Here is a 14,305-nt window from a genome sequence, read left to right as displayed (position 1 = left end):
AAGAATCTTCAGATTCATTAAGTTGAACAAGTATGACATTTGTGAAATCCTATGTATTCACATAAGATAATATATTACTTGTACATGTTGAAATTGTTAACACGAAAAACTCTAGCAATTAAGAAAACATATATTGCACAAGATATAAGAAAATACACTGTTTTTTGAGGTTTATTTTACTACCTCCGTTACATATTATTTGCAACGATTTGACATAAAGTAGAGAGGAAAAATGTCTAATCGTTGCAAATAATATGTAACGGAGGTAGTATAATTTTACATATATAAAGCATTGCTAATTCTATACAAACCAAATCATATCATGCGAGGATAAATAATTCTAATTCTATATGAAGTAGAACCCAATCACTATCATTTACTTCGTATATATGAATCAATGAAACAGTAGCAATGACGATTCTTTTTCTGCTCAGTTACCCCCATTTTGTTGATGATGATTGTCATTGGATTCTCTTTTTGCATTCGCTACTTCGCAGAGTAAGTCGAGTGCAAAAGGAATCCTTCCAGTTCCAGACTGAGTTGTTTGTGCAGCATCTACTCCAGTCAAACTGCAGATGAACATATTATGTAATTACAAACATTGGACGGTGATAATTGTTTACAGATTCTTCTTTAAGGGTTAAGGTGAATCACACTAACTAAAACAGTACTCGAGTTTGATCAAGCTAATCAAACTCTGAAATGCAGGTTTAGCTCCTTCCTCAGTTTATGAAATTCATGTTTTAAATGTTAATATTTAGAGATAACTGTAAAACAATAGCTAATTTATATAATATTGTATATTCTATAATTTATATAAATGCTCCTAAACTATTCGAACCAATTTTTGTTCTGTTAAAGTCTCAAGTTAACCTCGAACTCAAATCAAGCCTAACTCGAGTGTAGGGAAAACTCATTATGACCCCTAGTTAAAGAAATAAAGCATTCTTACCTTTTGTCCACCATCACTACCGATCGCAGTTCAGAGTTTGCAAAGCTGCACAAATTTTGGGTACTAAAATCAGTAAAAGAACGAATAAAGTAAATAACCTAATCCCAGAGTTGTCTAAACTAACTAGTGAAAGTTTGCTTGTACTTGAAGCTCTTAACTACAGGAAGACGCAGCACTTACAATTTGCAAATCTCATTCTTTGTTGATGGGTGGCAATTGTACACAAACTTGGGCAACGTTTGAAATAAAAATGCACTGTGAGTAACAATCGCAATCTCCTTCTCTTCCCTAGTCCACAACCTGCCGGAAACATTGTGGATACAGAGCCAACTTATACAAGTTATATACTCCAATAAAAAACCAAAATACATCCTTTGGGATTACATCAGTCAAAGTTGTGGGCAAAATCAGGTTAAAGCAGAGAAAGAAATAGCATATAGTGCATTGATTATGAAAAAGTAGAGCACTAATTCTACATAGTTGTAACTTGAAAGTTCCTCAAAATCATGATAAGATGAAATTTACTCCATTTATCTGGAATTAGTTGTCTCATTGTCCAAAACGGCCATAATTAAGAATAGCAATAGTTTACTATCATCCTTTCCTCATCTAATTTCAATGGTGGTATGTTGAAATCTAATCATAACTATTATATTAGAGAAGGTGACAATTTTTTATGGGCATATGAAAATAGCATATGAGATTGTTCTATTCAGAACGTCGACATAACAAATGTCTCTTCCATTTTAGTTTTGGAAGGTAAGATATTTCCCTCCACCACCCCTATAACCCAATCTAGATATAGGCTTATTAAATTGCTGGAAACCAAGGCAAAAGACAGGGCATGAGCCTAGCTTACCAAGAGAGCTACCCCAGATTCTCTCGGATCAGGCTTGATCAGCCAAGACAAGCTGGAGAAATATCATACAAATAATTAAATTCTGAAGTGGGCTTGTGGTTCCGTTGCAAATTTCTAATCAATCATAAAAAGTACTGGTTGCTTCAACAGTGAATTAGTTAAAGATTTAGCTTAGTGGTTGCATACCATTTCATGAACTTCATTCCTCGAGCTGAAACCTCCTCATCTGACTCCCGGACATCTGCTTTCCATAAGATGTCTTCGTCACTTTCAATCTGAATACATAGGAAACTGAAGTTAAACATCCATATTCTCTCCAGCTGTTAACTTGAAAGAGCATAAACTCCACATATAAGGTTTATACTTTGTATATGTGTATCTTTTCATTATAGAGGTGTATCGCCTTTTTAATGTATGTACAGGCCGGCGTACTCTAGATTGTACTGGAAAGATGATAATGTGAGCAACTAGGAACAATAGAGTTAACAAGAAGTCAGAAAGAAAGCTAGTGTGCTTACCAAGGAAAAATCAATTGCCGGAAATAGACTCTTATACTCAATAATGCTTCCCCTCTTATCACACGTATTCACTCCCTGTATCAAAGCTTCACAAATCAGATGCATTGTGGTACAAGTTAAGCAATAGACACACAGGCTCATACAAACTCACTTTCATCACATACCCTCGATCTGAAGCATTATCAAGAAAGATAAGTATGTCTTTCTAGCTAGTAACTAGATTTAAGGTTCAGAGATATCATTAGATGGACTTTTCCCAACAGAAGTGAAACAATCCATCATCATACTGTCCAGTAGATCAAAGAAGGGACTTACCAGGCGTTCTCGACAAAGCTCATGTGCCAAAAAGGGCGGGCAGTTAATACTTGATACTGTAGCATGGTCATTTTTCCCATTTTCCAACATTAAAGGGGATGCACCATTCCCATTCTTATGATTATCCCCACCAAAGACTATGGCTGCAGTTTGCATTGTCCTACAAAAACAATTAAGCATCAGAATAATTAGAAAACAGAACACCTAGCATCTACAGGACAGCAAGAGGAAGAAAAACATATCAATGACGAGAGAATCATCCCATCACTCATAACTTTTTAAACTAACAAGGAGAAAAGAAAAACACTTATGAACTCCAGAAATGGTCGAAAGTGGAAAATTTACAGACTTTAGATGTAAAGATACTCCATACAAGAGAACATAAACATCACAGTAGATTGAATATTAGGGAATAAGGATATAGTATAAGGAGTGATCTAGTGTAATTCTAAACAATGATACTTCCTTAATTACTGATAATTAACCTATGAAATATTAGGGAAATTATCTACCACTCCAAACAACACAGAAAATGGTTAGAGCCTGGTATCTTAATCAACAATACATTGCTTTACATGTGCAACAATAGTGACCATCAACAGCTTGAACTTTCAGAAAAGATCTGTGTTAAAAACCAGATAGATACCTTAACATAGGAGAGGTGATGACTAGCTCGATCCTCTCCAGTAGCCCACAAGCATGAACATGTTTTCGGAGATTCTCAACCTATGACAAAACAATATCCCAACTTAACTCCAAATACTGTCCCATAGATAATATACTAGTTTTAAAGAATCAAGACACAAAACACAAAAATACCTGTTCCCATCCAAGTGGTGAGAGGCGAGGATCAAGTAGTTCCGGAGATGTTTTGTACTTCTCTGCACCTGCAACATTGTGAATTCCTTCTGCATGCCTAACCTATAGTAACATGATAAAAACCTTTTATATACAAGTACATTTAAAAAAGTAGTACAACAAAATGATAGAGATCGAAACCACTGCAAGTTAAGCTTGTAGAGACAAACCAGATGGAGAATTTTACATCGGTGCAATGGGTACAAACTCGAGCTAGGCACAGTCTCCATATCTAAGAACAAGAAATTAAGAAATTCAAGTCGAGATTAACAATAATACTGACTACGATCAGGTACAATGCAACAAACAACTATATATAGGCAACAACTTGAAGTTCCTCGAAAATGGACAGAATATAGACAATGCCAAGTCATATTCACTGCATTCATTTTTTTTAAATAATGTGACATCAGAAACATTGAGATTAACAGCAGCTAACTGTATTGTAGTTGCAATTGTTTAAGACCCTAATTAATATTTATATATTTCTATGTGGAGGAAAAACCATTGGAATTTTTTAAATTCAAATCCAATTCCGCCTGAATGATAATACTTTAGAGGAACGAGTCCAATCAAACACGATCAGAGTTCATTGCAGTATCCTGTTGTGCCACGAAATGGGCTACCATATTCCTGGCTCTTTTCACATGATTATAGTAACATATTAAAACTAAAATTATTCTGATAACACAAAGAATATCCTAATTAGATCGTGTTTAAGACCCCCAATCAATTTTTTAATTGAAATGCTGAACAAAGTCAAATTCCCAATCAGGAAGTAAAGTACTTCCGTAATTCCGTAGATCTCACAACTACATCAACTTGCATAAAAAATACAGCTAATTAAGATCATGAAGTAACTTCTGTTGCATTGTAACCTATAAAATAATAAATTAAACACATACGATAAAAATTAATATTCCTTTCGTCTCCAATTTACTTGCACCATAACCATTTTTTCGGGATTTATTTATACAGATATAAAAATAAGAGATAAAAAAAATGGGTAGAAGAACGTGGGACCTCGATTTAGAAATCGTGCTTTAAAAAAATGGGGAAAGTAAACTGATATGGAGTAGCAAAACAGAATGGAAGGTAATACTTCCTCATTTTCTTTTTACTTGCTAACACTTTCATTTCATTTTTGTCAATACATTATTGCAATCACTAATATACTTACGCAGCATTTATCATGAACTTAAATTGTACAAAAAAATTGATAGTATGATTAGATGTCTTTTTAGGCTTCTAGCTCTAAATCATTAAAACTAATCAAAGTAAAGTACGTGAATAATAATATAATCCGATAGCATATGAATTATACCAAAATTATTAAAATGATTTAGAAATTTGAAGACCAATTACGCAAAAAAAATATCAATAGATCTTAAACTAAATCATTCTCACACACACACAAAATAAAAAAAAAAATTAAAAAAAAAAAAAAAAAACAGGCATATAAGTCGTTACTAGTGCAATTGTGAAGTACGAGTAATTAATTACAATTAAATATTAATATTTAACTCTAAAACACATTAACTACTCAATTGTGGAAGTATATCATCAAAAAAATCCATTGATCAGTTAATTTTAAGTTTCAGTTAAAAATTAAACAATTGAAATCACAAGCAAGTATATATTTGCAGCAAAATTTTCAAAGAAAGAAAAATAAAACATGTTCATCAAATAATAGAGGAAACAATGGTAGCAAAAACAACTTCCAAAAAAAATAAATAAATAAAAAAAAAAAAGAGAGAGAGAGAGAGAAAAAATAGAAGATTGCCACTTACCAAGTTACCAGAAGAGGGAGAGAAGAGAGGCAAAGACAAAGGGAAGTTGAAATGGCGGGGGCTACCTAAATAATGGTTAATTTAATTTAAAGGTCAGAATTGACGGTTTTTTTATTTTTTTATTTTTTTGGAGTTTCTTCTTTAGAACCACACTGTTTAAATTACGGCTAAACGTTACTGAAATATGTACATTAATTTGATTCATGTGGCTTGAATAAACGGACAATAAATTGATTTAAATGGATAAAAAGCGAGTGATGGATGGAGAAGATGACAGATCGGATTCAAATATTTTTTTTTATTTAATACTCTGTTGTAATAATAGTTTTATTTATATATATACACATTTAACTTCATGTAGCGTTAATCAATGAATTAAAGAATAAGAGTAATCTGTAGATTGTTCGTAGGTGTGCAGGTTGGTTTGACGCAAGAAAAAAGGGTAGTGCAATGTTCTAAAAGACTTGGGCCTTAAGCACAAATCTATTTACTCATCGTAGGAAAACTTTTGTATACACCCGGTTTTCAGTAATTTACTGAACATCGAGTACACTTTTGTCAGATTTAGTGTCACTTTTGTCATATTTAGTGGCACTTTTGTCAAATTTATCAATGCAGATGCAGCATAAATAACTTTTGTGCGTTTTAGTGTAACTTTTGCACATTTTATTGTCACTTTATACCGGATGTTCATTAATTTACTGAACATCCGTTTTATTTAAAAGTTTGTCATAGGTTATTACATTATTTATCCACAATGTGGATGATCAATTACTTAATTAGGTTACCTGATTAAAAATTTGAGGGGTGGTACTTTAAACTTGGGATCAATTTTTGTTTACATTATTTGTTTGTGTACTTTCTGTCAAAAATATATATATATATATATATTATTCTTAGAGAAAATTCATATTTATGGAGAACTCGCTTTTTATCCATTTAAATCAATTTATTTATCATTTGTGCCGAAGGTCTTTCCGCCCTAATTAGAGATGCTGAGAAAAGGAAATTTATTCATGGTGTTAAAATTGGGAAAAAAGTTGATCCTATCTCCCACCTTTTTTTTGCCGATGATAGTCTCTTGTTTGTGAGGGCAAATGAAGATGAAGTTGAAAATGTGCTTGACATCCTTGCCACCTATGAATCCGCTTCGGGCCAGAAGTTGAATATGGAGAAATCCGAGGTGTCCTTTAGCCGAAACATTGAGCCGGAAAAGAAATTATTGCTTCAATCGAAGTTAACCTTTAAGGCCGTTGAAGGACATGACAAGTATCTTGGACTACCGACTTACCTTGGTAGCTCTAAGAAACGGATCTTTTCTATCATTCAAGATAGGGTTTGGAAAAAGTTGAAAGGGTGGAAGGAGGGTTTTCTTTCTCAAGCGGGGCGTGAGGTTCTCATTAAATCTATCGCTCATGCTATTCCAACTTATGCCATGCAATGCTTCAACATTCCTTCTAGCATTCTCAATGAAATTGAAAGAATGTGCCGTAATTTCTTTTGGGGACAAAAAAGAAATGAGCGTAAGACTGCGTGGGTGGCGTGGTAAAAGATGATTTTCTCCAAGAATGAAGGGGGTATGGGAATGCGGGACTTGCACATTTTTAACAAAGCAATGTTGGCGAAACAAGTGTGGCGTTTGTTGAACAATTCTCATTCCTTAATGTCCAAAACCCTCAAGCAAAAGTACTTCCCCAACTCGAATCTAATGGAGGCCAAGGTGTCATCAAATGCTAGTTTTACGTGGAGATCCCTTATGTCTGCCAGGGACATGATAAATAGAGGGGCTAGAAAGTTGGTTGGCTCGGGGTTAACAGTGGATGTATGGAGAGATCCTTGGGTGCCAACTCTGCCTAATTTTCGTGTACTTCACAGAGTGCAGATCCCGGATGATGCTCCTGCTCGGGTTGCTGATTTGATTACTGATGGTGAGTGGAATTGCAACATCCTCAAGGCCAATTTTTCTGAATGGGAGGTTCTGGAGATTACCAAGATACCAATTGCTCGATTTGGGGATGTGGATAATTGGACTTGGTATCATACTAAAAATGGAGAATTCTCTGTTCGGAGTGCTTACTTTGCTGACGTTCAAGCAAAAAGAAACACAATCGTCTCAACTTCTGCCCCCCCTAACAAGTCCCCCTGGAGCATTCTTTGGAATGCTCGTGTCCCACCAAAAATTAAGCATTTTGGGTGGAGAGTGCTGCAACGTGCTATCCCTGTCCGACACAATCTAAAGAAAAGAAAATCTGTGAAGATTGCATCTGTCCAATGTGTGGTGACGCTGATGAAACCATTGAGCACTCTCTGATTTTCTGTGATGCTGCTAAGGCTTGTTGGTATGTGTCCCCGTTACGTTTGCAATTCAATGAATCGACTCCTTTTCTTTTGGTGCACGCTGATGAGTGGGGTTGTGAAAGACAAGTTATGGTGGGATAATTTTTGGTGTATTCTCTGGGGATTATGGCTGAGAAGAAACTCCTGGTGCTTTGAACAGAAGGATGTTCTGGTTGAAGATGTTATTCGCAGGGCTCTTTGTATTGTAGGAGAATATGATAAGGCAAATTCCTCTCTTCCATCTGAGATTTCTTGTAGATCAGAAGTGCCTCAAAGATGGATGCCCCCTGCCTTGGGTCTCTTTAAACTTAATACTGATGCTGCAACTTTCAGGGGCGAAGCTATTGGCTTGGGTGGGATTGTTCGTGACTCTGATGGTGATGTCCTGCTTTCTACCTCTCACAAAGTGATGGGTTGCTATGAGGTGGATATAGCTGAAGCTATGGCTGCTAGACACTGTCTTGGAGTCGCTATTGAATCTGGTCTCACTAGACTCATCCTTGAGTCTGACAACTTGAAACTGATTCAACACCTTAAAAACAGGAAGAGTGACAACTCCTACTTTGGTCTCATTGTGAATGACATCGTGCAGCTGGCTAGGACCTATCAGTCCATTTCTTATGCGCATATTGGTAGGAATGGGAACTTAGCTGCTCATACTCTAGCTCAAATTAGTAAGAACTATGCTGAAATGCATGTGTGCCGCGGTGAATGTGGTGCTGGTGCCGCGGGTATCAACTGGTGGCTTCAACGGCTGAGCAAGTGGCTACTGGGGCGGTTCCTGGTTGTGGTATATATGTCCTGCAAGTTACTCAAAGTTTTATTATCGATCTTGTATTACTCGGTAGTTTTGATCAGTTTTGATTCTGATTTTGAACTTATCCCAATTACGTTTTCAATGAGTAAGCTAAAATTAGAGATGTTCAATTTTGAAATTGAGGCTAACATCTGAATTTTGATAATGAATTTGTTGTAATGAGATTTTCGAATTTCAATTTGTTGTAATGAGTTTGTACTATATATGTTCAATAGTTGTATTCAATGTTGATTGCATCTGTGAATTTGCACTATGCTGATTAATATTACATTTATTTATCATTTTAGAGCTATATTTCAATTTTTGCTCTTGAGTAGCACCAACAACCGTAGCTTTAAGATGAAGAAATCAAAATTAGGGAAATCGAATTAGAGTTTTGATTTAGCTCATCTTCATCCCCTCTGATTGTTGAACAAAACTTCAAAAAAAGTGGTCACTTGCAGCCCTGTAACTAACCATGGTTAACAATGATGAAACGTTCATAAAAAGAGGCTTAACTGCCGTTAAGACCCACCTTGCAGGTTTAATCTGACACATGTGTTTACTTTATCCACATGTAAGCAATTTAGCATTTTCCAACTGATGTGTCACATGTTTTTGTGCAAATATTTACGATAGTGCCATCCGAAAAACAAAAAATGTTTATCTAGGAGATAAATGGGGGGCTCCTCTTATTCTTATCCACTATGGTAAAATTAGATTGTTACAACTTACAAAGCTAAATAATATATATATATATATATATATATATATATATATATATATATATATATATATATATATATATATATATATATTCCTTTGTTTGGTTTTAGTTGCAATGTTTGAAAATTTGCACTATTTATATTCTTCCATTTGTACTACCTTTGTTGATTTATATATTAGGCAATATAGAGTTATGTGGATTGAATTGGATTCATTTCAATTGACAGTTTCACAATATTAATGTTTTTTTTTTTTTTTAATAAAATCTATAATTAGATAAAAAAAATGATTAAAATTATTCATTGACAAGCGTGAAAGTCAAACCATTATAACTTGAGAACATAAACTTTCCCCACTCTCTAAAGAAGATGACTCGAGATCTAAGAATAAAGTCATGTTCCTCATTTTGAAGTATTGAAGTATGTATTTAGTTATTAGGAATCTAAAGATGATGACTGAGGGCCTGTTCTGATTGACTGAATTGAACTAAACTGAACTGAGCTGAACTGAACTGAACTGAACTTATTAATTAGTGATTTTTAACTACGGATTAGTGATCTCTGATTATTTATTGATTATTTATTACTATACATATGTGTATATACAAATGTACATATTAAAATATTACCGAAAAATATACTATATAATTATAAAATTTATGGAAAATATATTAAAAACTTGAAACCTCTAAACATTTTAAACACATATAATATTTAATTTAAAAATAAAATAGTATTATGACAAAAGAACACAAAACACTTACATGTATCTAACCCATTTAAACAAATTTAAAAAAAATATTTTTAAAAAAAAAAAAAGAAAAAAACACGAAAAGCTAACAGAGGCAACGACCCAACAGTCCAACACCCTAACCCACTCTCTTTAATGTTTTAATTATTTATTTTTTTTGGTGAAATAATGTTTTAATTAATACATGTATCTAACTAGTATCTAACCCCAAATTATTATTATTATTATTATTATTATTATTATTATTATTATTATTATTATTATTATTTATTGATGATGATTATTATTATTATTATTATTATTATTATTATTATTATTATTATTATTATTTATTACTTATTGATTATTATTGTTGTTGTTGTTGTTGTTGTTGTTGTTTGTTCGTTTGTTTGTTGTTGTTGTTGTTTGTTGTTGTTGTTGTTGTTTTTGTTGTTGTTGTTGTTGTTGTTGTTGTTGTTGTTGTTGTTGTTGTTGTTTGTTGTTGTTGTTGTTGTTGTTGTTGTTTGTTGTTTGTTGTTGTTGTTGTTGTTGTTGTTGTTGTTGTTGTTGTTGTTGTTGTTGTTGTTGTTGTTGTTTGTTGTTGTTGTTGTTGTTGTTGTTGTTGTTGTTTGTTGTTGTTGTTGTTGTTGTTGTTGTTGTTGTTGTTGTTGTTGTTGTTGTTGTTGTTGTAGTAATAAGAGCTTAAAAGAATGAAATTTGGCTTTATATCATTAGCAATATCATTAGATTGTTGTTGTAATAAGAGCTTAAAAGAATGATTGTTGTTGTAATAAGAGCTTAAAAGAATGAAATTTGGCTTTATATCATTAGCAATATCATTAGACATAAATTAAGAACTGAACTGAACTGAGCTGAACTGAGCTGAACTGAACTGAACTGAACTGAACTGAACTGAATTTCAACGGAAGAGAACAGACCCTCAAGATCATAAGAATAAAGTCATGTTCCTTGTTTTGAAATTATTGAAGTATAAATTATATTCTCTATATGTCTAAATAAATGAAATGTTTTGACTTTTTGCACTATTCATCTAATTCAATTTGACTAATGCTATAAATTTTAAATTATTGATAATTAAAGATATTTTTAGTGAAAGTTTAGCATTGGCAGACATACACATGAGAAACGTTTCATTTATTTAAACATGGTAAGAGTAATCATGAGAAATATTTCAATTAAACTCACTTGTAGAGTTGTTAAAAATTGACTTTATTACTCCCTTTGTGTTTTTTTAAGTGATACACTTTCCATTTCCGGCCGTGTTTTTTTAAGTGATAAACTTCCTTTTTTGGCAAAAAATACATTAAAATATTATATCTCTCTCCTTTCATGGTCCCCACCCAAACCCACTACTACTTTTTTTATTATATCTTTCCTCTCACATTCATTACTTTTCAATAAACTATTAACCCCACTATCTTTCTTTAACAATTTTTTAATACTCCACTACCCCACTTACCTCTTATTTTATTTAAGTCAATTAAATTGCCTAAAACTATGTGCCGGTCAAAGTGTATCACTTAAAAAAAAACACAGAGGGAGTAACCAAATCCAATCTGACCCTTCTAATTTCAATTTTGACTTGTATGGACACAATAATTTAACATAAGTCAACTTTAAAATATACCCAACCCGATCTCATCAAACCCGGCCTAAATACTTGAATTGACACCTTTAAACACCTGTTAAAGAGTGCACTTGTCCCTAACAATCCCATATTGACAAATTCATTGAATTGAACTCATCTGTTTCATAGTGGATTTGTCCCTACCAATCCATTAATAAAGAGTAAAGACAACTTAAATTTGGGTATGATTCACATAATTGCATTATTGTTTAAAATTCTAACATAAAGTGAAATCAAACACATCAAATTTCTAACACAAAATTTGCACTATTTACTTTCTCCACCTTTGTTGATTTATATATTAGGCAAAATTTAGTTTTGTGAAATCTAGCTAGATTTTTCTCCATTAATATATTCACATTATTAATTTTATTTTCTTTGTTTATCCATGATTGGAGGTAAAAGTGATTAAAACTATACATTAACAAGCGTGAAAGTTAAAACGTTGTAACTATTTGAGAGCGGAGGTTGGTTATATTCATATCCACAAGGGGTAGAGTTTGAACTTAAGAATCCAAAGAAGACGACTCAAGATCATAAGAATAAAGTCATGTTCCTCACTTTTAAAGTATTGAAGTATGAATTTAGAACCTAAGAATCTAAAGATAGATGACTCAAAATCATAAGAATAATGCCATGTTCCCTGTTTTGAAATATTGAACTACAAGTTATAATCACGAGAATGGTTTCAATTAAACCACTTGTAAAGGTGTTAAAAACTGATCTCTCTGATCGTATCCAATTTAACCTTGAAAAAAAATCCGATTTCGATTTTGACTCATTTGGACATAATAGTTTAGCATGATTCAATTTTAAAATAGACCTAACCCGTTCTCAGCGAACCCGACCCAATTACCCAAATTGTCACCCCAACTCCAATTAGTATTATGTGCACCATGGTTCAACTAGAAATAGGTGCACCACGAATATACTTTTGAACATTTAATAAAAAAATTGAACATTTTGCAAAAAATGAATATTTAGTAAAAAAAATATGAACACGTCACAATAATTGAACATAAACATGCAATTTTTATGTTCATATTTTATTAAGAAATGTTCATTTTGTATACATTAAATGTTCAGTTTATATTACAAAACTATTGAATTATTACGAGTTAGTTCAAAATTTGTCTGACTCGTAATAATTCAAAATTTGCGATTGTTCAGATTTTTTTACTATATGTTCAAATTTTGTTATTGTTCATATTTTTGTACTAAAAGTTCAAAATTATAGGTGTGCTGCATTGCGATTGTTCAGATTTTTTTACTAAATGTTCAAAAATGGCGATGTTTAGATTTTTTAACTAAATGTTCAAAATTCTCGATTGTTCAGATTTTTTTACTAAATGTTCAAAAGTATAGGCATGATGCATTGCAATTGTTCAGATTTTTAACTAAATGTTCAAAATTTGCGATGTTCAGATGTTTCTACTACATGTTCAAAATTTACAATTGTTCAGATTTTTTTTACTAATTGTTCAAAAGTATAGGCGTGGTGCATCTATTTCTAGGTGCACCATGGTGCATCTTAAAATTTTTCCCCCCAACTCACCTGTCAAAAATTTATGAACCTAAATACAATAATAATGCATGTGGACTATACGGTATTGATTGTCTTTATACGTTGTCATGTAGTTTAGCCCAAAATTCAAGTGATCCATTTAAGTTATTATTATTATTGGGCTTGTTACGTCTTTTATAGAGTATGGGTTTAGTTTTATGTGTAGAGACCGTCGGATCTTTTCTAATGCATGATGGGCGAATTAGGGAAGGGTGTCTATATATATAAATATTAAATAGACATCTAGAATTATGGTCCCTAGTAGTACACACAATAGACTCTCAGTTATATCCCATCAATAGAGAGAAACCCTAGCGTGTGTATCTGCTAGAAGACGCATAATCAAGAAGGGGCACGATCAATTGACATGGAATCAAGTGCGCTTCCGCAATTATGTTTTACCGATTAATTTAATATGAGGATTAAGTATATTCAAGGAATTAATCCTAACATTGAATTCATGTGTTTCATAATGGATTCGTCCCTCCCAATCCATTAATAAAGACAACTTAATTTTGAGTAACATTCACATAATTGTTTAAAATTCTAAAAGTGAAATCAAACACATGAAATTTCCTACTATCACAATAAGTCTACTAGTCTACTTTAGATATGCAAAATGACCTCTTTAAATAATTAGCTCACGTAAAAAATATGGAAGGTGTCCGTATATAGCAAAATATGTATTCTAACATCTAAGTTTTATTTATTAATTAATTAATTTATTTATTTATTGTTGTTGTTGTTTAAAGAGCCACAAGAGGGGTAAGAAACGATCCTAGGATATTCTAAAATTGAGAGAAAGTTCTAATCACTTGAACTATCCTTCACTCTCAATAACTCATAATAGATTGTTGTCTTGATGCTGTCTAAACTAGTCCGAAATCAATGATAAAAGTATACAAGTGCTCAAATATTAAAAAAAAAAAAACTAAAAGTGGACGGTTTCAACTTTCAACTTTCAAGCATGTCTGATGTCTTGCTTAGGCACGGCGCCGCACTACCTTCTATTACCATGTTACTTCGTACTACTACGTAGATGCTATGCTATTCCAATTTCCAATCATTTTAGTACACTTTAACCAATTATTCAAAATCGTGCTTACTTGAATGATTATTGATTCTCATTTTCTCAATATAATGGCGCCAATGATAGTACTTCATAATATTTAAAGGTCTAATGTGCATCAGTTGAGGTTTCATTAATAAAATC

The 14,305-nt window shown here is 32.6% G+C and overlaps 1 protein-coding gene across 2 annotated transcripts; it reads right to left on the bottom strand.

The window, feature by feature from the left end:
* Positions 1-320: 320 nt before the first annotated feature.
* On the bottom strand, positions 321-5,384 carry LOC145638905 (phosphoglycerate mutase-like protein 1). 2 transcript variants are annotated; one of them, XM_081689964.1, is made up of 10 exons: positions 5,293-5,384; positions 3,673-3,734; positions 3,464-3,565; positions 3,291-3,370; positions 2,645-2,804; positions 2,330-2,404; positions 1,998-2,086; positions 1,133-1,252; positions 953-997; positions 321-569 (listed from the first exon to the last, which is right to left on the bottom strand). In XM_081689964.1, the coding sequence occupies exons 2-10, from the start codon at positions 3,730-3,732 to the stop codon at positions 431-433; spliced, it is 870 nt and encodes a 289-aa protein (XP_081546090.1). In that variant the 5' UTR covers positions 3,733-3,734; positions 5,293-5,384; the 3' UTR covers positions 321-430. The 2 variants fall into 2 exon arrangements, with proteins under 2 accessions (XP_081546090.1, XP_081546091.1); XM_081689965.1 differs by lacking the exon at positions 5,293-5,384 and having other exon boundaries at positions 3,673-5,234.
* Between the last annotated feature and the right edge of the window lie 8,921 nt (positions 5,385-14,305).

Source organism: Chenopodium album, chromosome 7 (genome assembly GCF_948465745.1).
Source record: "Chenopodium album chromosome 7, dcCheAlbu1.1, whole genome shotgun sequence".
Lineage (NCBI taxonomy): Eukaryota > Viridiplantae > Streptophyta > Magnoliopsida > Caryophyllales > Amaranthaceae > Chenopodium > Chenopodium album.
The sequence above is the reverse complement of the archived record's forward strand: the minus strand, read 5'-3'. Positions and strand labels throughout refer to the sequence as shown.

Bases quoted from the DNA above. Each gene is read 5' to 3' on its own strand.
- LOC145638905 (XM_081689964.1), bottom strand. From the start codon at position 3,732: ATGGAGACTGTGCCTAGCTCGAGTTTGTACCCATTGCACCGATGTAAA. The intron at 3,371-3,463 runs GTATTTTTGTGT...GTTTTGTCATAG, and splicing joins CACCACTTGGATGGGAACAG to GTTGAGAATCTCCGAAAACA. The intron at 570-952 runs GTAAGAATGCTT...GTTCATCTGCAG, and splicing joins GTAGTGATGGTGGACAAAAG to TTTGACTGGAGTAGATGCTG.